This window comes from Pongo abelii, chromosome 5, assembly GCF_028885655.2.
Source record: "Pongo abelii isolate AG06213 chromosome 5, NHGRI_mPonAbe1-v2.0_pri, whole genome shotgun sequence".
Classification (NCBI taxonomy): domain Eukaryota; kingdom Metazoa; phylum Chordata; class Mammalia; order Primates; family Hominidae; genus Pongo; species Pongo abelii.
The window spans coordinates 162,548,814-162,576,631 of NC_071990.2; the positions used below are offsets into that span (position 1 = coordinate 162,548,814).

Consider the following 27,818-nt stretch of genomic DNA (forward strand, 5'->3'; position numbering starts at 1 on the left):
GGTTACTTTCTTCTTCGGAAACGTCTACATTGATCAGGCGGCCATCCAGTAATTTTTTCATTGAAGACATAGCTTTTTATATTAGGTCTTTAATTTTATTTGGCTATTCTATACTGTTACTTTCTTTTGATATTTTATTTGTTTTGTTCCATATTCACCTTTTTGTAAATACTTGAAATAGTTATCATAGTGATATGTCAAATTTTCATGCCATTCTAATCATTTCTGTCATTCCCGCACCCGTTTGTATTGCCTGATTTATTTCCTGGTCATGGATCGCACGCCATGCTTTTTCTACATGTAGTCACATTTTAAATTTAGGACTCACTCTGGGGATACCGCATAGCTCAGCCAGTGGACTTCGTTGTTTACTTCTAAAGAGAGTTGAGATTTCCTCTCACAGGCACTTCATTGACTTGGAACCCGATTTCATGCTTGGACACTTGCTTTTCAGCTGTGCAAGGGTTAGTCTGCAGCTGCCTTTATTCTAGTAATAGGCTAATTCTACTTTTAAACTATGGCTGTTCTGGGGTCTCCACTGAATTGGCAGTGTGTTCTGTGAGGACTCTCTCGTCTAGCTGGTAAGAACTCCAATATCCCAGAGTGCTATGTGATCTCTGTCTTCTTTATTGAGCTTGCTGTTCTCTTCCAGATGCTCTTTCTAAGGAAATGTTCTTTGCCATACGTTCTTGTGGAACCATTTTCTGTGCACATGCAGTGTCATGTTTAGCCAAGGACTGGAGGAGACTTCTATGCATATTTGTAGAGCTCCTTTCCTCCACAAACCAGTCCTTATTTGTAGCAGACCTAGAAAATTTCAACTACCAGAGTCATCACAAACTCCAATCCCTCTCCACCGTTCAGACAGATGGCTACAGTTTGCTTGGTTTCCACCACCTTGCTCTGCAGTGCAGGAAGGGTAACCAGGAAGAAAGCCAAGGCATCTATGGAGTTGAGCTCAACACTGCCCCTCTCTCAATGCTCTAGGTCCTCTACCAGCTGTGGTCCAACATGTAGAAATGGTTTTTCCAGGTCTTTGCTAGTCACTTATGGCCAAAAAAATTGGCCAGAGTGCAGTCAGACTGGGGTTCTGTCCATCTACACATCCCTTTTACTTTTCAGCATCCCTCTCTTTGCTGACTCTCATCTGCCTTTTTGCCTTTGCTTTTCTCTCCCTGGGAACCCATATCCCTTCAGGCCACTGGTACTTAGGACCGAGTGTTCTTCTACCCATTGGAATATATGTAGATCTAGAAAGAGATAGATTCACCTCTCCATAAATATGCACACATTCTTTCCTCATATGCCCAGACAGAAAAGGCATACACAACCTTCCCTTCAGGAACTGGTAGTCAGAATAACACAATTCCAATTGGAAAGTCTTCATTGACCCTTGGTAGGTGTTGTGGAAGGCTAATCTAAGTGTTTGGTCATTTGTCATTCTGACTGTTTTCTTAATGTGATGTCCTCGCCTCCAGATTTCCCTTCTGCTCCAGAAAACTACGAGGAAGGAGAGGCAGCTTCACATTTCTCTTCTCTCAGACCCTTAGCTCTAAGGCAATCATCCTGAGACATTTTGCTACACCAACTGCATCTGACACAAGTTGAGTTCGGAGAACTCATCTTGAAGCATGTCTCTTCCAACAGAATCTTCAGTTGGCCCTTTCTTCTCTTACGGTAAAGAACAAAGACATACCCATTTGGGTAGTTTTCTGGGGTCCGACTATGTGAGTGTGGTGTCATAGATGACCAAGCTTGGCAGGTTCTTCCTGTGACAGTCTTGAAGTATGTGCCTCGATAACTCTGTCCATTACCGTGGTAGCACTCCTGCACTCCAGGCCTTTGCTCAGTCGGTGCTGAAATGAAAACAGAAGAAATCAAGCTGAGTGTCTCTTAGAACAGGGAAAGATGTGAAGTCATTTATGACACAACCAGAAAGGAGTCTATGACAATTACAACCGTTCTCTTTTCCTTATCCATAGGCAGATGGATATGAAAAAACCAACCAACAAACAAACACCAAAGCAACAGATTCCTACCATTCTAGAACCGTAGGAAGTTCTTGGAAATATTTCACCTGACACCTTAGAGAAACAGAACAGATCAGAATCCCTCTCATTGGAAAGTGTGCTCACGAGCAAGCACCTTTCTGGGAACCTCTACTGAATGTTCATGAGAAAGATGGGGCAGGAGCGAGCAAAGGGCATGGCATTTGGTAATGCGGGCTGCAGATGGTAATTGGCTGTCGGGGGCAGAGGCGGGGACAGACATGGACATTTTGCATGTTTCCCTAGACCGTTGATCATGAAAGCCAAGGCCTTTGGCTTCCGGGCCATGGGGCAGAAAACGGTCCTATACATCTGACTGAAGGCAAAGACACTTTGCTGCTCAGGGATGTGTGCAGGCCAAAAGCTTATTCCTTTGGAGGAAAGAGGGAATCCTCTCGTGCCCCGCATCCTGAATTGCAATAAAGTAGAAGTCTACTACTCTTTCTCTCCAGAACCCTCACAGGTACAAGTGCCATCAGAAAGACGTTTAAGAACACTGAGAAATCACTCCCTTCAAAGCCTAGGGCTGCAGAGCCTTAGAGCATTGGGAGCTCATGCACTGCTCCACAGACCCAGGACGATACGGAATTATTGCAGCCCTGGTGGCTTTCTCCAGGGTGGCAGGCTCCAGAGCCACACTTCTGGGAATCTGGAATGCTGAAGATTGCACTGAATGCTTTCTACTTGAAGAAAGCCCAGGTAAAGCTTACTGGCTTGGAAAGAGTCACACACCCGACAGCATGATACAATGAAAATTTTGACTAGGACACTGAGAGAGCCCGGTTTGCAATGAGGAGAGTTGTGAAGTTGATCACCCTGGAGGGTTTGTGCCCATCCTAAAGACACAGCCCAACCACGTTGCGCCAGAAATCACTCCGCTGGCTCCCCCAGAGAGTGCACGGAGGCTTCCTGCTACATGGCAGAACTCAATCAATGCTCGAGCATCCGTGTACCATCGAAGCCTGCTGCATCAGTGGGAATTTCCATGGCTTTTCATCCCAGCGTCCAAGCGTGTAGATGTCTGGCCACAGGCTCCTTACCTTGTTCGGAAGGAGCCTCTAGGCTTGGAAGCGGGGTAGCAGTCGGAGGCGCGACGGCATTCCCTTCTGCGTCTGAGCATCGTGTCAGGTTGCAGTACTCCCACCTGACATTGGGATCCGTCGTATAACAATAAGGGGCTGCCACAGGATCTGGATTCCTGCAGTAGTTCCTGATCAAGCCACTGGAAATTCCAAAACGATACACGTCACAAGAGGTGGGACAATATGCAGGGGCTCCCCACACCCTCTCCTTGGTGCTGCAACAAGGTCATTGCCGGTGCCTTTCTAATATTCCCATTAAAAGTACCATATTATTGCCACAAGCACAAATGGCTCTCAGTCACTAATCCTCTCTGCACATTTCTCGTTCTTAGTAGATTATTACTATTTTTTTTAAAAAAATCTAAAGTAGCAAACGCTTCTTAGAAACACTGAGATAATACATACACGTGGCCAAAAAATGATCAGAGTATTTTCCTTCTACCTTGTGTCCAATCCATCTCTCTGGAATAACTGGTATGGATTTTGACATCTGTATTGTGGAACTGTTTATTCACATACAAAGTATCTGTAGCTGTCTCGTTCTTCGTAACTTTCCGGTAGGACTTCATATTCTAATGTGCGAGTTGCAACTCACATGTAGTTCTTCAGAGAAAACATGGCATCCAGAAGGATAACCTTTCCAGGTCAACCTTCACACTCTATGTACTCAAAACGTAGTGAAAAAGATCTACCTTTCCCATGGAAAAGCACTGTGCAAATAATATTACTGTCTGTCATTCCCATATCATGTGGGTCAAGTAGGTTTTTTTCTGAAAGACTTCTTAAAGCTGCCCTGGAAAACTTGCTCCCAGGCAGGATGCAGTATCTCTAGAATGGGTTCCTGGGCAGGACCTTCTCTCCTGCTCTCAGTCTATCCTCTGCTGGCCACAGCCACTCCGGGACTGGGGAGTGAGTTGAAAGAACAGTGGGACCCATGGTATAAAGGAAGACGGCAGAGTAGACTAAGAGATCTGAAGAGGTAGGACAGCTATGGAGGAGCAAAAAACAATGAATTAGGGGGCAAAGCAGGTGAGGAGTTTGGGCTGCAGGGATCTTGAAACATTCACTCTTCCTTATGCCTCCCATAGAACGTTCCTCCAACCTCTCAGTATCCTCACATTCATGACCTGTGGCTGTCTGAGAAAATGGGAAATGTATGATGGGCCATGGGGATCCAGCGTTGTGTCTCTAATGGCTCTACACATGTGGCCCAGTCTCAATCCCAGACCCTCCATTCCAGGAAGCCCATTCAATGAGCAACGGGATGTACTAAGAGCCCGAGCTCTTTAAAGACTTTTCTTCTTCTTTGGCTTCCCTCTTTTGAATACATAAAATATTGTTATTATACAACAAACCTCAGAGTTAAAAAGTTTGTGATTGCTCTAGGATTTTCAATATCCCTTTGAACCCACACATTAACCTTTTATTAGTATTACATACTATCGTGCATGAGGTAAGAAACTTACAGTGGTACACTTCCAATTATTCCCTACATGATTTATGCTACATGTTCAAATTTTGACTTCTACATATGCTAAAGTTAAATATATTGCTATCGTTTTGCTTCAACTCGTCAACTCTCATTTAAAAAGATACAGACATTTGATCAAGAAAACATTTAGCATTTTCATCTACATTTGCCAATTGCTAGGTTCTTCATTATATAGGCTGCAGAAAGTTCCCTTCTTGTTCTATTCTTCTTCTACCTAATTCCTTAGGGTCACCTCTCATTACATAAGCCTGCTGATTCCAAAGTCTTACGGTTTCCGGTTTCTTTGTTTAGGGAAGTGCGCAATGTGCATTCCTCCAACATGGATGAACTTTAAGGCATTTTATTGCTGGATGTAGCCTTCTCAGTTGAGCTCTTCTTTCTTATGTTTATTATTTTAATGTTATTCTTTTGTGCCCAGGTTGCAGTGTTTCTGATGGGAACACATTAGTCATTTGTATCACTGTTCCTCTAGCAAGACACAACTTTTTGTTTTTCCCGTTCCTTATGAGATTTTTCTGTGTATTATGTCTTTGCCCTCTGACAGTTGAACTGCTATGTACCCAGTGGCATCCTATAATTTTCATTTTAGAAATTATTTTTCTGATCCATTGAGCTTCTTGAGTCTGTGATTTTTTAATGTTCTTTATATTTGGAAAATTTTCAGCCATCCTTGTTTTCACTATATATTTCTGTTCCAATCTCCTTCCCCCTTTCTGTGACTTGCTTCCCACATGTAGGAAATCTTTTTATGTTTTCCTTTATGTCTGTGTGGCTCGGTTGATTTCATTTTTCAGCATTTGTGGATGTGTGTGTGTGTTTGTAAGCTTATACATGTTTGAGTGTGTGTGTGTGTATGCATGCGTGTGTTTTGTGTGTGTGTATCTGGTGCTGTAGGTTCTATGCAATTATTTTTCATTTAGTTTTTTCTTCTGAAATGTCTAACTGAATGGGGAGGACATCTAGTAATTTTTTCATTTAAGACATATCTCTTAGTAGTTCTTTGATTTGGCTCTTTATACTCTTACTGTCTCTGGATAAGGTGTCTGTTGCATTCCATATTCATGTTTTCTTAAATCCTAGAACTCAGTTATCATATAGTGATATGTCAAATTTTTATACCATTCTAATCATTTCTGTCTCTTCTGGGTCTGTTTGTATTGACTGATTTTTCTCCTGCTTGTGGGTCACACTAAAAGCTTTCTATGTATAGTCAAGTTTTATATTTAGGCCTCACACTGTGGATACTGCATAGCTGAGCCACTTGACTTTGATGTTTACCTCTAAAGATGGTTGAGTTTCCTCTCACAGGCAGTTCATTGACTTGGACATCATTCTGATGCTTGGAGACTTCCTTTTCAGTTTTGCTATTGCTTGTGTGGAGCTGCCTTTATTCTAAGAATATGCTAATTCTACTCCTAAAGTATGGCTTTTCCTGGGTCTCTACTGAATGCCCAAGATGTTCAGTGAAGTCTCTCTCCTCTGTGTGGTCCAAACTCCAATATCCCTTAGTGCTATTTGAGCTCTGTCATGTTTATTGAGCTCAGTGTTCCATTGTAGTTGCTGTTCTTCTGTAGATGTTCTTTGCCCTACTTTCTTGTGGATCTATTTTCTGTGTACATGCAGCTTCATGTTTAGCCAATGAGTTGAGGAGATTTCTATGCGTATTCCTAGAACTCCTTTCCTCCACAAATCTGTTCTCATTCTTAGCAGGCCTAGAAAATCCTAGCCACCTGAATAATCCCAAACTCCAATGTCCCTCCTCTGTTCAGCAAGATGGCTATAGTTTTTTTTGGGGGGGGCTCCATCTCCTGCTCTTCAGTGCAGGAAGGGTCTCCAGGAAGAAAACCAGTGCATCTGTTGAGTTGATCTCATTGTTCTCTCTCTCGCAATTCCCTTGGTCCTCTACCGTCTATTGTCCAACATGTGGAAATCATTTTTTCTTGTCTTTGGTAGTCACTTATGTGTGAAAGACTGGCCATGGTGTGGTCAGACCCCAGCTTCTGTCTATCTTCCCGCACTTTTTAGTGTTTAGCATCTGTCTCATTGCTTACTTTCATCTGCCTTCCTGCCTTTGCTTTTCTCTTCCTGGCAACCCGTATTCCTTCAGACCACTGGTGCTCAGGACCCAGGGTGTTTCTACCCGTTGGAATAGACATAGATATAGAAAAAGATAGATTCGCCTTTCCATAGATATGCACATATCATTTACTTGTGAGCCAAGACAGAAAAGGCCAACACAATCTTCACTTCAGGAATTGGAGATTAGAATTATAGAATTTCAAGGGGTAAAGATCACATTGACCTTTAGTGAGTATTGTTGAAGCTGACTCTGTCTAAACATTCTGATTTTCCATTATTGTGGCCTCACCACCTCCAGATATTCTCCTGATTTTATCAAACTCTCAGGAAAGAGAGCCAGCCTAACATTTCTCTTCTATCATACTCTTTGCTCAAAGTAATGTTTCTCAGACATTTTGCCATGCATTATATGTGTGAGAAAAATTTAGTTGTAAGAAGTTAGCTTGATGCACACCTTTTCTAAGACAAATTTTACTTGGACCTTGTTTTGCTTACGGTAAGATTAATGACATACGCATTTGGGTAGTTTTCTGTGGTCCTATTATGTTGATGTGGTGTCATAGATGACCAAGCTTGGCAAGTCCTTCCTGTGACAGTGGTGGAGTACGTGCCTCGATAACTCTGTCCATCACCATGGTAGCAATCCTGGACCACATGGCTTTGCTCAGGTGCTGCTAAAATTAAAACAGAAGAAATCAAGCTGAATAGTTCTTAGAACAGAAAAACATGTGAAGTCATTTATGACACAAACGGGAAAAAGTCTCTGAGAATTACGACCATTCTCTTTTCTTGATTAGCAGGCAGACAGACATGCAAAAAACCAAAGGAATCGATTCATAGCATTCCAGAACTTTATTCAATTCTTAGAAATATTTTATTTAAAAGTTTAGAGGAAGTTAACATATCAGAATTCTTCTCACCAGAAACTATGCTCACATGCAAGCTCTTTTTTAGAAATCTCTTCTTAATGTTCATGAGGACCACAGGACAGGAGAGATCGGAGGGAGATACATTTGGCACTGCAAGCTGTAGGTGGTGATTGGCTGTCAGGATCAAATATGAAAACCTTGCACAATTCCCTAGACCATTGCTCAGAAAAGCCAAAGCCTTAAGTTTCTGGGCAATGGGGGAGAAAAATGGTTCTGCATCTAGCCCTGAAGGCAAAGCCCTTCACTTCTCAGGGATAGGTAGATGATCAAATCTTATTTCCTTGGAGGAGAGACTGGAAATTTTCTTGTGCCCAGCCTCCTGCATTGCAACATAGCAGACGTCTGCTACTCTTTCTCTCCAAACCCACCACAGGTTCAAGTTCCATACGAATAAGGCACAAGAACACTGAGAATGCATTCCCTTCAAAGCCTAGGTGTGCAGAACCTGACTAAGACTGAAGTGGCTCCAGGAGATACAGCATTTGTTTATTTCCACCAAAGATTGAGCATTCATTAACAAGAAACAGCAGTTTCAATGGGGTTTGATTATGTGTATGAAGATATCCCCTCTGCAGTGCAGGCATGCAGTGACTGCTAAAATCTAAGAATAGATAGGAATACTGAGAAGATTCTTCCACACCCCAGGCCCCACTCTAAGCAAAAGATAGCAGCAGCCCATCACTGGAGGAATTTAAACCTGTGGTGCATTTAAGATAAAAGCAACAAGCACAAATGCCAAATTCAGTTCAACCAGTTACTAGGTTGACTCAATTGACCACAAAACATATTTTCAAGAGAAGATGGGTGCCCATTTGAAAGCATAAATAATATTTACTGCAATCTCTACTGTTCCTCCATTTATGCTACCCAGTGTTTGATTAAACAATTACAAGACACACCAAAAGCTGAAGAGGGAAGATAAGTCACTGTTAAATAATAAAGCAACCAAGACAGACAGACTCAGAAAAGACACCATCTGGAAACTATCAGTTTGGGTTTGTATGATACCTATGTTAATATGTTAAAGAATCTTGTGGTAAAGGTGGACAATATCCATGGGTAGGTGGAGAATTTCAGCAAAGAGATGGAAACTATAGAAAAGAGTAACATGAAAATGCTAGGAAGAGATTTATAATATCAGAGATGAAGAATTCTCTGAATGCACTGAGGAGTCAACTAGACACAACTAACAAAATAATCCATAAACTTGAACATAGGTTACTAGAACTTATCCAAACCAACACAGATACAAAAAAAGGAGTTCCTGACAAAAAAAAAAGCAGAAGCAGCATATAAGGTTTATGAAACAATATGAATGATCTAACATTTGAATACTTACAGTCCAAAAAGAAGAATACAGAGAGAGAGAAGTGAAAGAGAAAAACAAAATAGTAAAATAGATAATGGCTATGAATTTTAAAAAACAATAAAAATCAACAATCTGCAAATCCAAGGAGCTCAGGAAACCTCAAGCAGAATAAATACAAAAAGTTAATAACAAACAAATCATAGTCAAACTGTTGAAAAACAAAGATGAGAATATCTTAAAGGCAGTCAGAGAAAAAGGAACTATTGAATACAAAGAAACAAAGATCAGATTTCTAGTCAGAAACTATTCAAAACAGAATATAACAGAACATCACTGTTAAAGTGATACAAGGAATGAAACTCTCAACCCAGTATCTATACTCAGCAAAATCACTTTTAAAAACTGAAGGCAAAATAAAGACTTCTTCAGACAAAGAAAAGCTGAAAGACAACAGCAGCAGCAGTCCCGTGCTATAAGAAATGCTAAAGGTTGTTTTTCACAGAAAGAATGTGACTCCAGATGGAAATTGGGATCTACTGTAAAAGATAAGCAGCACCAGAAATGGTAAAATAAAGAAATTATTCAAAATATTTGTGGTCATAATCACTTTAAAACACAACTGATTATTCAGGGTAAAAATAGTGTCAATGTACTATGAGAGCTATAACATAATATAAGTAAGCCTCTATTACAAAGAGCAATAGCACAACATTTCAGGAGGGAGGAAGGAGAAGTGCAATGATGTAAGGTTTCTATATATCCAGTATAATTCTGTCATTTGAAGATAGAATGTGAAAAAATCAAAGTATACACTATAAACATTGTGGAAAATACTAAAACCATTAAAAATTAATTTAATAAGCAAGTAGTGGAGATAAACTCAATATAAATGAAGGCAGAAAAATATGAAAAAAGGAACAAAGTTTTTAAATGGGACAAAGAGAAATAACCAACTTAATGGTAGATTTAAATTTAATCCTATTAACAACTACTTTAATGCAAATGGTCTGAACATCTCAATTTAAAAGCTGAGAAAAAGATATACAAATACTAGTGAAAATAGAGCTGTGAAGGCTCTATTCATATCAGCACAAATAGACTTCAGAACAACGAATACTTCCAGAGATAAGAAGAAACATTACATAATGATAAAGGTCTTCATCAAGAAGACCTAACAATCCAAATACACATGTGCCTAACAACAGAGCTTCAAAACATATAAAACAGAGTTACAATCTAAAAGAGAAATAGACTAATCTAGAGTTAAAGTTGGACACATCACCATAAATCCTCAGTAGTCAATAAAAAAAGAGAAAGACAAGCAGTAAGGATACAGAAGAACACCAGCAACCAACTTCACCTAAATGACCTTGAGAAAACACCCCGCTAAACAACAGAAGAAGACAGTCTTTTGAAGAGTACATGAAAGTGAGTTTTAGAACTCAATAATGAGTTCTGAAGTTGAATCGGTAATAAAAAACCTACATCAGAAAAACCCCTGGACCAGAGAGATTCCTAGCCAAAGTATACCAGTCATATAAAGAAGAGCTGATATCAAGCCTACTGAAACAATTCTAAAAGATCAAGGAGGACAGACTAACTCATTCTATGAGGTAGTCATCATTCTGATATGGAACAACAAAAAAAGAAAACTTCAAGCCAATATCCTTAATGAACACAGATGCAAAAATTCTCAATAAAATACTAGCAACTGAATCCAAGGGTACATCAAAAAGCTAATCCACCACAATCAAGTAGGTTTTATTCCTGGGATGTAAGGTTGGTTCAATGTACACAAATCAATAAATGAGATTAATGACATAAATTGTATTAGTCAGGGTTCTCTAGAGGGACAGAACTAATAGGATATAAAGGGGAGCTTATTAAGTAGTATTAACTCAGCAGATCTCAAGGTTCCACAAAAGGCCCTCTGCAAGCTGAGGAGCAAGAAAGCCAGTCCAACTCCCAATGCTGAAGAACTTGGAGTCCGATGTTCAAGAGCAGGAAGCATTTGACACAGGAGAAAGATGTAGGCTGGGAAGCTAATTCAGTCTAGGCTTTTCACATTTTTCTGCCTGCTTTACAATCTGGCCACACTGGCACTTGATTAGATGGTGTGTACCCAGATTAAGGGTGGGTCTGCCTTCCCAGCCCACTGACTCAAATGTTAATCTCATTTTGCCACACCCTCACAGACATAACCGAGATTAATACTTTGCATCTTTCAATCCAATCAAGTTGACAGTATTAACCATCACAAGTCCAACTCCTTGTCCACTTGAACCCAGACACACATCCTGAAATCATATATAATCTTCAAATAAAGACAATAATAAGGTCATAATTATGCCTAATATAATACAACTGTCCTCATACAACCAGAAACACACCAATCCCCAAACCAAAAGTTATTACATAAGGTTAACAATATTTAAATGCTGATATGAACAACACTTAAATGCTTAAATGCTGATGTGAAGTCCACAAATCTAAGGTCACATATGATAAAGGAAAAATAAAGGAAATAAAATAAAGATATTTTCTTAGCACAAGTGTACACATGCATTTAGAAAGGGGATGTAGTGCTGCAGCTGTCCACTTTCGGGTGGTGCCTGCATATCGTGCAGAACCATCTGTGAACCAGTCCTTAGTTTTCCCTTCCTCTGTCAACTGATCATAGGGAACGCCCCATGAGGCCATTGGTGCAGGCTGGGGGAGGGAAGGCAGGGTGGCACGAGTGGAGAACATGGGCATTTGAGCCACTTCCTTATGTAACTTACTTGTGCCTTCAGGACCTGCTCAATCCCGATCACATATACACCACTTCAATTTGATGATGAAATGCCGCTGTGCTGACCCATTTCATGGCTAGATGGGTCAGAAAGCACCCAGTTCATGATAGGCAGTTCAGGTAGCATGGTGACTTTATGACCCACAGTCAAACGTTCAGTTTCCACCAAAGCCCAATAACAGACCAAGAGCTGTCTCTCAAAAGGAGAGTAGTTATCTGCAGAAGTTGCAGGGCCTTGCTCCAAAATCCTAGAGGTCTCCACTGTGATTCACCTATGGGGGCCTGCCAAAGGCTCCAAACAGCATCCATATCTGCCACTGACACCTCAAGCACCATTGGATCTGCGGGGTCATGTGGCCCAAATGGCAGAGCAGCTTTCACAGCAGCCTGGACCTGTTTCAGAGCCTTCTTTTGTTCTAGACTGCACTTAAATCTGGCAGCCTTTCAGGTCACTCGATAAATGGGCCAGAGTAACACACTGAAACAAGGAATGTGTTGCCTCCAAAATCTAAATAGGCCCACTAGGCATTGTGCCTCTTTCTTGGTTGTAAGAGGGGCCAAACGCAGCAAGTTATGCTTCATCTTAGAAGGAATATCTCCATAGGTCTCATGCCACTGCAACCCTAGAAATTTTACCGAGGTAGAAAGTCCCTAAATTTTAGTTGGATTTATTTCCCATCCTCTGGCATACAAATGTCTCACCAATAAGTCCAGTGTGTTTGCTACTTCTTGCTCACTGTATCCAATCATCATAATGTCATGAATGTAATGGACCAGTGTTATATCTCGTGGAAGTGAAAAGCGAGCAATGTCTCTCCAAATAAGATTATGACACAAAGCTGGAGAGTTGATATACCCCTGAGGTAGGATGGGGTATACTGCTGGCCTTGTCAGCTGAAGGAAAATTGCTTCTGGTGGGTCTTATGGACAGGAATGGAGAAAAAGCCATTTGCCAAGCCAATGGCTGCATACCAGGCACCAGGAGATGTGTTAATTTGCTCAAGCAACAAAACCACAACTGGTAGAGCAGCTGCAATTGGAGTCACCACTTGGTTAAGCTTAAAATAATCCACCATCATTTTCCAAGATCCATCTGTCCTCTGCACAGGTCAAATGGGAGAGTTGAACAGGAATGTGGTGGGAATCACCACCCCTGCGTCTTTCAAGTCCTTGATGGTGACACTAATCACTTCAGTCCCTCCAGGGATGGGATATTGTTTTTGATTTTTTTATTTTTCTAGGTAGAGACAGCTCTAATGGCTTCCATTTGGCCTTTCCCACCATAATAGCCCTCATCCTACCAGTCAGGGAGCCAATGTGGCATTTCTGCCAGCTGATAAGTATGTCTATACAAATTATGCATTTGGCACTGGGAAAATGACCACAGGATAAGTCCAGGGACCCACTGGAACCACTGTAAGTCAGAAATGAGCTAAAACTCCATTAATTACCTAACCTCCATAAGCCCCTACTTTAACTAGGGAACCACAATAACGTTTTGGGTACCCTGGAATCAACATCAGCTCAGAGCCAGTGTCCAGTACTTTCTGAAATGTCTCATTACTTCCCTTTCCCCAGTTCACACAGTTACCCTGGTAAAAGGCCAGAGGTCTCCTTAGGGAAGGATGGGAGAAAGAGTAACAGCATAAGTTGTCAGTAGCCTAGTAGGGTCCTTCCTCAAGGGGATCCAACCTCCCCTTCATTCAGTGGGTTCTGGACCTGTAACTGGTTCAAGTCTGGAAATTGATTGATGGGCCATGATTCTCTGTTTTTATAATTCAGATTAGTCTTTTGTCCATTCCACCTGGCAGGTTTTTGTTTATATAAATCAAGTAGGAATGCAGTAGGTTTCCTATCAATTTCACTTCTAGGAACACCATGATTAATTAGCCAATGCCAGAGCTCTACATGAGTCAGACTCTTCTGATGGCTGCTTTGCCTCTGCTGTCTATTATGGTAGTTATGCCCACCTTGCCTTTGATGGTTCAGTGCCGACACTTGGCCCCTGCCACCTCAGGATCCAATTATTCCCATTGTATTTAAATTTTGTAGTTGAGTGACTGTGGTTCCTACTGTTAGATCTGACATACAGAGAAGAGCAATTACGGGCTCTTCAAAAATACAGGTACTGCTCTCACAAATCTATTTCACAAAGCGTCGGCCAAGGGTGTATCTTCTGGACCCTCCCAGCTGGGATGAGTAGGTCTAAAGTGACTAATCCAATCCACCATCCTAATCTCCCTAAGCCTTTGGATCACTTCCTCTACATTAAACCAAGGCATTTCCAGCTCACTGACACTGGACCATCTTTTAATCCATATTTCAGCTAACCAAGCAAATAAACTATTATAACTTTTTTTCTTTTTTTTTTTTTTTTTTTGGAAATGGAATCTTGCTCTGTTACCAGGCTGGAATGCAGTGGGGCAATCTTGGCTCACTGCAATCTCTGCCTCACAGGTTCAAGCAATTCTCTTGCCTCAGCCTCCCAAGTAGCTGGGATTACAGTTACACATCACCATGCCCAGCTAATTTTTGTATTTTTAGCAGAGACGGGGTTTCACCATTTTAGCCAGAATCGTCTCAATCTCCTGATCTCGTGATCTGCCCGCCCCCGCCTCCCAAGGTGCTGGGATTACAGGCATGAGCCACTGCTCCCGGCCCTCTCAGAACCTTTTCTAAGTCCCCGAGCTGCAACATTAAATGCAGAATCCCTACTTAGTAGGGCCAAACCAATAAATTCAGCTTGATCCAACTCTATGTCCCTTCCACCATTATCCCTTACCCTTAATATCCATTCCCATGCCTGTTCTCCAGATTTCTGCCAATATAAATTAGAAAACTTAAGCAGTTCTTCTAGAGTATAATGCACCTCCTCATGGGTCACACTCTGAACCTCACCTCTGGGGCCCACAAGGAATTTAGCCTAGTTATAGGTCTAGCAGCATTCAGGGGCATTAGGGGTGCCTCCTGACGAGAATCAACATTATCTTGCCTGGCAACTGCCTCAGGGGAGGCCATCACTGTTGCCTCAAGCAGTGCAGAGTTTATATCCTCAGACAAAGGTGGAAAGGCTAATGGCAGCACGGGTCAGGGAGGGGATGTTACCACTACTGGGGATGGGGAAACTGTTTCTTCTGGCAAAAAGTTTCATCAGAGTTCACAAACTCAGTGTCCTCAGCTTCATCAGGGTCCTCCCACACATCCCCACTCCAAGTTCCAAGGTCCCATTTTTTTCTAGTCAATGCCCTCACTTTAACAGTAAACACCTGGCAAGGCTGTGCATGAACCTCTTGTTGCAGGTCAGCTACTCGCATGATAACAGCTTGTCTCTGTTTTTCCACAATTTCAACTCTTTCTCTACAGGAGTTAAAACTCTCATTCAGGGCAATCTTAGCAGATTTGTGCCTCAGTATCTGCTTCTGAAGGCAGGAGACAGATCCCTGAAATCATCATTTTCTTTCATCTCTTTCTCCAGAGAACTTAGGAGCAACCAACCAACTTCATTATGTTCCTTGGTTCTCCACATATAGTCAAAGGTATTATGTATAGAGTCACTAAACTCCTTGCCTCTCATAAGTGATGAACCAGTAGTGTCAAATGCATTTATTTTGCACAACTCTCTAAACAGTTCAGGCCAAGTACTATCAGTGTTCTCCATACTATTAGAAGTAGAGTCCTTAGCATTTTTTGGTCTAATCATATTAATCAGCCAACACCAGAAGTCCCAAAACCAATGAAAGAACTCTATCCTTAATATTCTGTTCCTCGAGAACCACTCTTGGTATGAAAATCTGTATTAGTCAGGGTTCTCTAGAGGGACAGAACTAATAGGAGATATATATATATACATATACATACATGTATATATAGAGAGAGAAATATATATATGTGTATATCTATATACACATATATATATAGAGAGAGAGAGTATATGTATATATGTATATATATAGTGTGTATACCTATATCTATCTATAGATACAGATATACACACACAAAGGGGAGCTTATTAAGTAGTATTAACTCACAAGATTACAAGGTCCCATAATAGGCCACCTGCAATCTGAGGAGCAAGGAAGACAGTCCAAGTCCCACAGCTGAAGAACTTGGAGTTCAAGAGCAGGAAGGATCCAGCACAGGAGAAAGATGTAGGCTGGGAGGCTAAGCCAGTCTAGCCTTTTTACATTTTTCTGCCAGCTTTATATTCTGGCTCCACAGCTTGGGGGCAGCAGGGGCAGGGGCTTCAGGGTGCTTGCAGGGATGACACACTGGCCTCTTTTCCATAGGGTGGCTGGGGCACACTGGGGTGTGAGTAAAGCACTCAGGATCTTTTTTCCTTCCCTAGTCCAAGTACAGCAAGGGCAGTATGACTGCAGTGTTAGTGGCAGAAGGACTTTCAGTCACCTCTGGGAGCTCCACCCCACAAAAACAGAGTGCAGCCAGTGGAAATGTTCAGCTGAGTTCGAGGTGCCTGCACTGTGGGCCCAAGCCAGGAGCCTTGCCTGGTGAAGAGTAGCAGGTGAAAGCTCACAAGAAAGAGAAACTGGAATTCTTTCCCTGCTGTGTGCTGGAGGTGTCAGGGAAGTGGCCAGGTCCCTTCTTTCTCAAGCCCAAGGGCATTAACAGTGGTACTGCTGCAGCTGAAATGGCAGAGAGGCTGTGGGTTGTCTCTTGGATTTCCTCCCCAGAGAAGCACAGAGCCAACACTGACTAAAATGTTCAGGCAGGGCCAGGGTGGCTGTGCTCTGCCCAGTGAGGAATAGTAGGGGCAGGGACCAGTGCAGAAAACAGTGTGGCCACTTTTCCATAAGGCAGCTACACTGTGCTGGAGGTCCGTGAGAGTCCTGAAGCTCCTCGCTCCCTCCTGAGCCCACACTTTAATCTCAAGAGTTTGAGATAAACAGTGGTAAGGAAGAAAGTACAACGGGTACGGCTAATGAAACCCAGGAAGATAAGTCAATGCATAGAAGTAATTCCAACCTAAAGAAATACTTTTTAAAAATCATATTTATAGAGGTTTGCAGTGATACTAAAAACAATATTGCAAATCATTATTAAGAATACAAGAAGTACAATGTTTCTTGTCTTCTTTAACACCTGTGATGCAGGTGTTTGATATGAATTCTACCTAATGGCTGCATTGCTTCTTGCCACCACCCAAAGAAGGTTGTATAGCACTCAGATCTATACTAACTGCAACTGTGTATCTCTTAGGAATTTCTCCTTTGCCCTCTTCCCTCCCTATCAGCATGTATCTAGCAGCATTCTGAAAAGTTAACTGCACAGTGAGCGATTGCTGGGCGTCTTAAGGGGCGTTCTTTTCTGCCTAGGTATTCCCCCTCCTCCACTCATGTCTAGCATGCAGGACTTGGGTAATCTCTGGGGTTTCAGATTTTCCAGACCTCCATTTTCTCAGGGGCTTCCACCTCCTGCTCATATCTAGCTATCTGCCTACTCTAACCATAAAACCTTAAATAAGAATAAATCATATGTTTGCTCTTGATTGCCATGTCATGATAAAAAAAATAAGACATCATCAGTGGCAACTGTGTTGCCAAGATTGATGTTGATCTGTTCATCCCTGTGTAGAAATGAACCTTGGAGGCCATTGTTTGATTTCTTACAATATGTGCATTGGTTGTAACACTGTTACTTTGACAGTTGATAAGCATCCTCTGAATGGTCCCTCCTTTAGTTACAAAAATGTTGGTGCATGGATGATGTTGGGAATTAATAAAAAGTGAACTAAATTATGTTCTCATCTTGGGCAAAAATTAAGCCAAAAAAATGGAGGGTATGAAGCTCCTCCACAAAGAAGGCCATTTTTGTACTAGGCTTACTACAGTGACACACCACTATTAGTTGGGGAGAATTCAGTTTTTCCAAGGTGTTGACAGGCATCCGGATTTCAGAGGAAATTGTAAAAAAGCAGAACCTGGGACCAATACTGCCCATGATTTGTCTTTGAGATCAAATCGAGGCAACAAATCTGTTCAAAAGCTGCTTTCTGCCTGGTCGTGGCAGAGGGTGGCCAAGTGGGGCTCAGCTGTGTTCCCATTGCAACTACTGAGTGTCCCCTGTCCTGAGGCTCCTTAGGACACCTGGCCGAGCTTCAGCAGCCCTCTTCCCAGCCTGAAGATGCCAGCTCCATCTCTGGCACAAAATACTAGTGATTTTCACAGGGTGAGAGGCCAAAAGAGGCTAATAAAATGAAGATAGCCAAGCTTCCATGGAATTAAGCAACAGGACAACCTTGACCACTTTGAGGGGTGTGGTGGGGGCCACATGCAGATGGAGTGGGTTAAAGAGTGACTAGGAGAGCAGTGGGGGTGGCAGCAGGAGACAAGCCTGGCTCTGAAAGCAGCGAGACTTCTAGGGAATACAGGGTCAGGGGAGGTTCTGAAAGAGCGTGTGTTTGTATACGATGACAAGTATCCAGTAGAAAGGCAAAGGAACAGATTCTCATTCTCAGAAAGACCTGTCCTGACCTCCTGAGAGTACACAGAGCATGAACGCAGGACAGGGAGGAGGATGCAGGCTCATTGATTCATGCAAAGTCCTTGGCCATAGTCCACCTGCTCCCCACCTCTGTGACTTTGTCCTTCCTAATTTTATACGCTCTAGGCTGGAAAACTGGATTATTGAACAGGCATTGGCTGATGCATTCTAAACCTAATCCACTAAAAAGCACTTGATAGATATATCAAAATATCATTGAGAAATAGATATTTTAGGCCCATATCCACGGCTTCACCCTGCACTGTTTCTTATTTGAACTCCCTTTTCCCAGGAAGAGTTGTGCTTGGGTAAATTCTATAGCTCACAGTGTGACTTCCAAACACACAATAAATTAATAAGGTGTTTCCTACAGTGAGTTAAGTTAAACATTCTGAAGAGTGTTTTTGAAATGTAGCAGAGCAGGCTACAACTGATATTCAAAAAGAGGAAACTTCCATTTATTTCCCCCTTTAACTAAGTTACCTGTAACTGTGTCATTTTATTATGCTTCAAGCACGTCACTGCTGAGATCCCCTCCCCAGCTCATGTCGCTAGGAAATATCCCAAAACAGAATCAATTTTTTCTTTTTTTAATCTGATGATTTTTCCACAATGCTTTTGTTTCTCTGATTCACCTCCAGGGCTCATATGGCAATGGGGTTTTAATAGGGTTTATTTGTTGGTGAAGAAACATTAAACAAATCTTTCAATAGGAAAAATACTTTTACATTATAGGCAAAATGTAGATGTATATTGCTACTGAAGTAAATGTATTTTATTAATGCTGTGAGAATTTCTTCCTCACTGTGGTGTGTGAACGTGTATGCATATTTGCATGTGTAAAAGACTTAGCAATTTGTGAATAGAAGATGTTTCTCTGCTTCTCACTAAGCATGGCTATAAAAGAAACTTTTTCCTCTCCCCGGGCATTCCAGCACACTGGAAAGATAACACGTCCACAGAAAGCCTGGCTTTCCAAAAGAGCTTATGAGAGAATGTGCCCCCCAGGTTGATTAAAACATATGTTAATCCTGTGGCAGAGAAGTTTGTTCTAGCCTTTGGGTGTAGCCTGCTGAATAAGTTCACGGTGATCTACATCCTAGTTTCCATGGGCTGAAATAGAATATTCATATCCCCTGCGCTCCCTACACACACAGACATAGACACCAATTTCCCCAAAAAACTCTTTGCTTAATCTTCTCCTGCTCTGTATTTTCTTTGATATTTTCTCGAATGGCTTCCACTAAATTCAAATGTGTTTGACTCTAAAGTCAACTTGTAAAATTTTATCTGGTAATTTATAGATTAAATTGCAAGCATCTTCCTCCCTTTCATCAGACTTTCCCTGCAGGGCAAGTTCATCTAACTATGTGCTTCAAGATGGAACTCCTGAGTTCACAGCTGATTTATAAACCAAAGCATGCCCACTACAAAACTCTCATCCCCCAGAGATTTGCCTCAAGGGACAACACCCTGCTCACAAAGGCACCAGCAGGCAACTGCTCAACTACCTGGTGGATAAGGTGCCCAAGCTAGCATGGACCCCCGAACCCTTGCTCGCTTCCTCTGCTGCCTTTTAAAAGTACCACTTTCTGCTCCAAAAGTGAAGTGGTACAGCAGGACTGCTGCATTTCTTCCCCTAAGCTAGCTTTGGAAGCAAATCACTTTCTTTATACCAGACTTCTCTCTTCTTAATTGGATTCTGCAAGTGGCAAACAATTAACCTGCTCTTCAGTTACATTGGAATGTGTTTAGATTTATTTTTTCAAATGTTGGAACAAAGTTGAAAAAGTGAGAAAAGCCCCAGATTTTTTCTTGGAAATCTGGCTTAAATCCAGGTTTCTTTATTTCCTTGATTTGGGAATTTGGTCACGAGACAAATAACATGATTTTCCTAAGTCTAGATTTCTTTGTTTATAAAATGGGGATGACTATGTTACCCTACGTATACCATGAGCTAAATAAGCAAGTATTTGTAAAGGACACACACTTACATTCACAATCACACACAGGTGTGTATGTATGTATGTATAAAAATGTGGGGACCTAACCCAAGCACTGAGTATTTGTTGAATCATTATATGCATATATCATCTGGCAAATGGATGTGTATAATTTCTCCAGGGATAAGAAGCAAATATATACCGATGGAAAGCCTTACTCAGGCCATAACAAAGAGAGAAATGCTGAGTCCCACTCCATGAACAGGTCAAGGAACCAAACATATTCAAAGAGCTATTTCATTGTTTCAACTTGCTAGTGAGGGGAGCATGGCACCTGAACAGAGATTATATAAATTAATGAAACTGAGAACCAAGTGAAGAGCTTAGCCATCCTTTGCATAGTTAGCTACAATGGCTATTTTCTTTTCAACTAGACTAGCCATCATGTAGGCACACTCTTTTAGATTAGAAAAATCATCCATTATTTTTTCTGCCCATTCATTCCAGCACCGTGACAGTCTTCACGGGGAAATTAAACTTATTTTTTTAAGAATTTTTCAATCATATACAAGATTTTGAACTGGGAATTTCACGAATCAAAAATTAAATAAAACAAATTGCACATAAAGCCAAGGCATATGTATTTTTACTACATTGTGGGAGAAAAAATAATTATTGTACAAAAAAAAACTACGTCTTACCTGATTTCAGAAATAAAAGAAGTAGAAGAACCACTTCCTTATGTTCCATTTTGGGACTGGCCAGCAGTGCCCAGAAAGTGTGTCCCACTCCCAGGATATTGTTGACTTACATGAGAGTAAACGCATCCACAAACCAGATAGTCAAATTAAGTTAATGATTCTCGCAGAGACCCATGCCACTGGCTCAGCAGAATTCAAACATTGCCTTGAATAAAGAGTCTTATAAAATATTTGAGAGTGGAATGTCAATAGATGCTGGGAAGTGTTGAAAGCCATTGTCCCCCCTCAGCTGCTCCATGCTGCCTTCATGTCTCCTTACTCCTTGCCTCACCCCTAGACTTTCATCTCTCCTGATTAGTCTTGTTTCCTCCCCTCTTCTTTCATTCTCTTTCTTTTGGATAAAATAAAATCATAAAAGTAGCTCATATTTGCTGGTAACTTCCATGACCAGACCCTCTGCCAAGTGCTGCACATCCGTGGCTTCCCAACAGGCAGTGCTGTTCTCGTCCCTGCTGTACGAGGAGGGGGCTGAGGCCTTCCCGAGGTTGTGTCACTACCCAGGGGTGCAGCTGATAGACACAACCCTTTCAGGTCTTAGTTTACGAACAAGCTAGGTATAAATGTTAACATCTCCACATCCTATATCAAACTGTGTCAAAATTACAACATAAGTGAAAATCTTCTATTATCTTCAAAATTTATTTATTCCTAGTGAACTCACGTGTTTTCTGTAATTATAAATTATGTTATAAGATATCAATCCTTCCAGGAGCGGGTGGTGGCTCATGCCTATAATCCCAGCATTTTGGGAGGCCACGGCAGATGGATCACCTGAGGCAAGGAGTTTGAGACAAGCCTGGGCAACATGCCAAAACCCTGTCTCTACAAAAAATACAAAAATTAGCTGGGTGTGGAGGCACATGCCGGTCATCCCAGCTACTAAGTAGGCTGAGGCACTAGAATTGCTTGAACACAGGAGGTGGAGGTTGCAGTGAGCCAAGAATGTGCCACTGCACTCCAGCCTGGGTGACAGAGCAAGACTGTCTCAGGAAAGAAAAAAAAAATAATAAATACTAAACAAAATGAATAAAATATCAATCCTTCCCATTCTAGTAGGTGTGGCTTAAATAAATACATAAATATTTTTAAAAATAAAACACAGGGCCGACTGCGGTGGCTCAACTCTGTAATCCCAGCACTTTGGGAGGCCAAGACAGGTGGATCTCAAGGTCAAGAGTTTGAGACCAGCCTGGCCAATGTGGTGAAACCCCATCTCTACTAAAAATACAAAAATTAGCCAGGCGTGATGGTGGGCACCTGTAGTCCCAGCTACTAGGGAGGCTGAGGCTGGAGTATCACTTGAACTCGGGAGGCGGAAGTCGCAGTGAGCCAAAATCACGTCAGTGCACTTCAACCGGGGTGAGAGTGAGACTCTGTCTCAATAAAATAAAATAAAATAAAATAAAGCATAGTATCAATCTTTCCCCAAATGAATTCATGGTGCAATCTTATATTTTCATTCTCATGAAGTAAAACAAGAGTGGTAGAATTAAGTGGAAAAAGTCTATCTCTAGTGTAGTCACATCAGTGGTTGTGTCAAGATGGTTAGGAGGCTCCTCCCAAGTTTAAAACAGTATCCAAGCCCCAGTTGTAAATCAATTGGGGAGACACACCAACTCTGATCATTAGCAATATCTGAGCTCCAGTCTCCACTCTAGCAAAATATCCCTTCACAAAGATGAGGACTGAAAAATGCTCACTGAATTTAGCAAAGAAGGAATCACTACAGGGGTAGGAAGAGAAGCCACACCTTATCTCTCAGTCTGTTTGTATTGCTGTAACAAAATGTCACAGGTTGGGTAATCTATAAAAGACAAAAATGGATTGTCTCACCGTTCTGGTAGCTGCGAGGCCCCCAGTCAAGGTGCTGGCATCTGGTGGCCCCTTATTACTGTGTCCTCATGTGGCATCAGAGGCCATGATGAAAGCAGAGGAGATGCCATGTAAGGGTGCAGTGACGAGTCGGGCCATCAGAGGCCATGATGAAATTCCCATGATGGGATTCATGCCTCAGTAAGAAAAAGACAAGAGCCATCTCTACACACACACACACACACACACACACACACACACATAGAAAAGGAAGCCCCCACCCTTTTCTAAAGTTATTTGACCTTCGTAAAAGAATAGGTCCTCTGGTTCTTGGTCTTAGAGCACAGTAAGAAAAGATAATTCCCTGAATTTTTAAAAGCCCTTTTCTGAATCCAACCAACCCTCAGTCCCCTAAGAGTGGCCAGAGAAGAAGGACTCCACCGAGCTGACATTCCAGTTCAGTAAGTTGTAGGGACATTGTTTTTAAAGAATCTGTAGGTGGGGGAGCACCAACCCGTAACATACTGTAAGCCTGCGGGTTCTCCAACCCAGTCCCTTCTAGAATCCTTCCCTGTCCACAACCAGTGATGGATTATTCCAAATGTTGTTCAGTTTCATTTGACCTACTTTGAAAACCAAGTTCCAATAACGAATAACTCTGGGAGCTAAGCCTGCTGCATTCGGTCCCTCTGAGTAGCCTTTCCACCTACCCAGGCCACAATCAGTAGTAATCACCATTGAACATCCTTGAGGCTATTCTGAAATTACTTTGCATCAAAGACTGCACAAGAACTGCTCTAAGTAGAAGGACTGATATCAGCAATCAAGGTCCCACCAACAGCTGCAGACAGCCGTTGAACTTCATGTGGGAAGTTGTCACTGAGTTCTGACACTCTGGAAATCCTCTAGGACTCAACCTTCCAATAAGCAAATATATGGAAAGGTGAAATTAGATAAAGACATTATTACCTCAGGGGACAATTAAGCATTGGTGGCTAGTCTAAACATACTCTTTTAGAATATTTATTATACTACTGGCCACCATTTACTGTAGGTTTGTCAATCTGTGCCAGGCACAAGCAACACTATGAATTGCCCATACCATGCTATAATTGCCATATTTTTCTCTGTTATTCCCATTACCATTTTATAGATCAGGACATTGAAACTTGCTTGCCCATAATTATATCAATGGACACCGGGAGAGCCAGGTTCCAACTCAAATATCTGGGACTCAAGTGATTACTTTTTTTTTTTTTTTTTTTGAGACAGAGTCTCGCTCTGTTGCCCAGGCAGTGGTGCAATCTCGGCTCACTGCAACCTCTGCCTCAGGGGTTCAAGCCATTCTCCTGCTTCAGCTCCCCAAGTAGCTGGGATTACAGGTGTGCCTGACTAATTTTTTGTATTTTTAGGAGAGATGGGGTTCACCATGTTGGCCAAGCTGTTCTCGAACTCCTGACCTCAAGGGATCTGCCCACCTCGGCCTCCCAAAGTGTGGGGATTACAGACATAAGCCACTGTGCCCAGCCTTAAGTGATTACTTTCAACCACTGCACTGCAATTTACTACTGGGGGGAAAGAATAATAATAACAGTAATGGCTATAATTTATTGATTAATGGCTATATGCCTGGCACTATACTCCTTTTTGAAGTTCTAATTTACTTATAATCGACACATAGTAATTATTTATGGGGTACAGTGTGATGTTTCAATGTATGGATACATTGGATAAGGACCAAATCAGGGTGATTAGCATACCCCTCAGTTCAAACATTTTTTCTTTCTTTGTGGTGGGAAGATTCAAAATTCTCTCTTCTAGTTATCTTGAGCTATACGACACATAATTATTAGCTATAGGCATCCTAGTGTGTAATAGAACACTACAACTTATTCTTTCTATCTAACTCGAAATTTGTACCCATGGACCAACCTCTCCCCATTCTCCTCTCCCTGACTACCCTCCTCACCCTCTGGTAACCACTATTCTACTGTCTAATTCTATGAGATCAAGAATTTACAAAATTTTATTGACAAATAATAATTGCACATGTTCATGGAGTACATAGAGGTATTTCAATACATATAATGTATAGAGATCGAAGAGGGGTAGTTAGCATATCTGTCAATCATCTCAAATGTTTATCACTCATTTTTGTTAGAAACATTCAATATCCTCTTTCTAGTTGCTTGAAACTATGCAATATATTATCGTTAGCCACATTCATCCTACAGTGGCACAGAACACTACAACATATTCCTGCTATCTAGATGTAATTTTGTAGCCTTTAATAAATCTCTCCCTATTCCCCCTTTCCCCACCCTTCTAGGCCTCTAGCATCCTCTGTTCTAATTTTTACTTTGAGATGAGCTTTTTTTAGCAGCCACATATTGATACCAGCGGCAAATCCATATGGGTCTGTAGCAACCTCAATTCTTGCTTCCTCAGAAGAATGAATTTGACTGAGGGGAATGAGGCAGAAGGCAAGATTGAGGCAAGTTTTTAGAGCAGTAGTGAAAGTTTATTAAAAAGCTTTAGAGCAGGAACAAAAGGAGGAAAGCACACCTGGAATAGGGCCAAGCGGGTGACTTCAAAGGCAAGTGTGCGCCTTGATGTTTGGACTTGGGGGGTTTTATACATTGGCATGCTTCCAGGGTCTTGTGTCCCTTCTCCCCACTCACCCAACTCCTGAGACCTTATTGGGAAGCTGCTGTTTCAGTTGTTTTCGATCTATTGAGAGATCGCTTTTCCTTGATGCCAGCTGTGTCCAATTGTTGCCTTAGACCGACAACAACCATCTGACCATCACCTGATGGTTGGCAACACTCCTGTTGTGTGTTTGGGGGCAGTGGTAAGGGGAAGCCCTCTTCTGCCCTGCTCATACCTTACTAACTACCTACTGTAACATTATGAGTGAGAACATTCACTGTTTACCTTTCTGTTCCTGGCTTACTTAACATACTGTCCTCTAGTTTCATCCATGGTGCTGCAAACGATAGGATATTCATTATTTTTCCCACCAACTGTGTAGAAAAGTTCCTTTTTTTAGCATCCTCACCAGCATGTATTATTTTTTGTGTTTTTGGTAATAGCCATCCTAACTGGGGTGAGGTAATACCTCATTGTGGTTTCAATTTGCATTTTCCTGAGGATTAGTGATGTTGAGAATGTTTTCATACATTTTTGGCCATTTGTATGTCTTCTTTTAAGAAATGCCTGTTCAGATCATTTGCCCTTTTTTTTTAATTGCATTGGATTTTTGCTCTTGAGATGTTTGAGTTCCTTGTATATTCTGGATACTAGTCCCCTGTGCAATGAGTAGTTTACACATATACGAGGCACCATACGAAGTTCTTTACACAGGTTAGTTCACTTATTCCTCACTCCAACCCCGTGAGGGAGGTGCTATTACTACCACTCTTATTTTACCCATAGAGAGTTCAGCAGAGTTTCGTAACTTCCCCAAAGTCACACAGCTAGTGTGGCAGATGGAGCAGGGTTGGATGCCAGAGCCAGGCCCTCCAGCCCCACACCTCACTGCTACTGGAGCCCACTCATCTGCAGTCCCTGCCACAGGCATCAATGGCAGTACCCAGAATAAACATTTATGGAGCACCTACTGTATTCACAGAACTCTGATCAGTCTGATAGCCTGAGCAATGAGGCAAACAAAGCCAAGGAACGGTAGAAATGGCAGAGTTCAAACCAGAGTCTAGGGCCTGAAGTGCACTGCCAGGTTAAACTGAATGAAACATTCCTATTTTGATCCTTTTCATTATTTACTGTTCATATCCATAAATACCTTTAACGGGGTCAGTTTTAGTTTTTGTAAAGTCAACAACAAATACGCTACAAATCAGCTCTTCCAACATTTTCTTCTCCTGAAACAGGCCCATTGAAAGCCCTGTTTTGCAGAAACTTGCTCCTTTTGCATGAATAATACATCATAGGAGACCTGGTAGATTACGCTACATACACAATGTGGAAAGGTTGCTTCATCCAAGAGCCTGGAGTTTTCAGAGACTGTCCTGAAACTTCCCTGCCTAGGGTAATGCCAGCGCCTGCAGGCAATAGCTCTGAAGCAATTAAGGCTTAAATACAACCCACCAAAGTGCCGGCTAGGCTGGGAAAACCTTCTGCTAAACAAAAGAGCAACCTTTTTTTTTTTTTTCTTTTCTGGAATTAGCAAACAGCATTTATTCTCAGTCTTACCTTCCAAAAGTTCCACTTGGAACATTGCTGGGCAGCGTGGAAACAGAAGCAAACGTCAGCCAGGCCGCCAGGGGGAAGCAGACCCCACACTTCTCCGCAGGCCCTTCCCGCCCGTGGGAGCGAATGTCCAGCTGCCAAAACCTGTTGCGGGTTTTGTCCCAAGCGACTTCAGCCAGCAGATGGTTCATGTCCTTCAGAGGCCCCAAAATTCCGGGTGAAAGGAGTGGCGCGTGAGGCTGAGAGTGGGGAGAGCAATCCAGGGCCGCCAGGGTGGGAACTGCAGTGGGCCTGTGGTCGTCCGGAGGACACTAATGCTTCTGGAGCGCGCGAAGGGACCCCGCGGACCGGAGCAAGGCCGCCTGCTCTCCGCAGAGGCGCCAGGACAGGAAACGGGGCGGGGGCACGGGGCGTGGCTGCGGGGAGGCGACTCGGAGTGAGGCGGGGGCGCTGGGCGCGGACCGGGCGCGGTTGAACGCAGGCCCAGGATGGCCAGGCCAAGGCCGCTGGGAAAGGCAGAACGCTCGTCCCTACGCGGCCAACTAGGCTTTTTTCTCTTTCATGGCCTGCCCTGGTGCTCCAGGGAGCGACCCCGCTCAGTCCAGCGGCCGGCTCAGGGTCTGAGCCCAGGTAGGTGGGTCGGAGAAAAGTGGGGGTTGAGGGAGGGCGTTTCTGCTTCCAAGCGCAAGCACGGGGTGCCCTGATGCTCCAGCCCCTAGACCCTGGATGAGAAACTGGCAAGGGTAGATGTTTTGCAGAAGGCCGCCGTCTGTCTTCCTCTGTTCTAACACCTGCTGGATTCAGAAAGTCCTGGTACCTGTGTTTTTGACCAGAAAAAAATTCTAACAGCAGAAAGGCCAATGTG

The 27,818-nt window shown here is 42.4% G+C and overlaps 1 protein-coding gene across 1 annotated transcript; it reads right to left on the reverse strand.

The window, feature by feature from the left end:
* Positions 1-27,337, reverse strand: LOC134761582 (apolipoprotein(a)-like). Its single transcript, XM_063725080.1, has 4 exons — positions 26,957-27,337; positions 7,216-7,375; positions 3,089-3,270; positions 1-1,856 (listed from the first exon to the last, which is right to left on the reverse strand). Exons 1-4 carry the CDS (start codon positions 26,979-26,981, stop codon positions 1,501-1,503), a joined length of 723 nt encoding a protein of 240 aa, XP_063581150.1. The 5' UTR covers positions 26,982-27,337; the 3' UTR covers positions 1-1,500.
* Between the last annotated feature and the right edge of the window lie 481 nt (positions 27,338-27,818).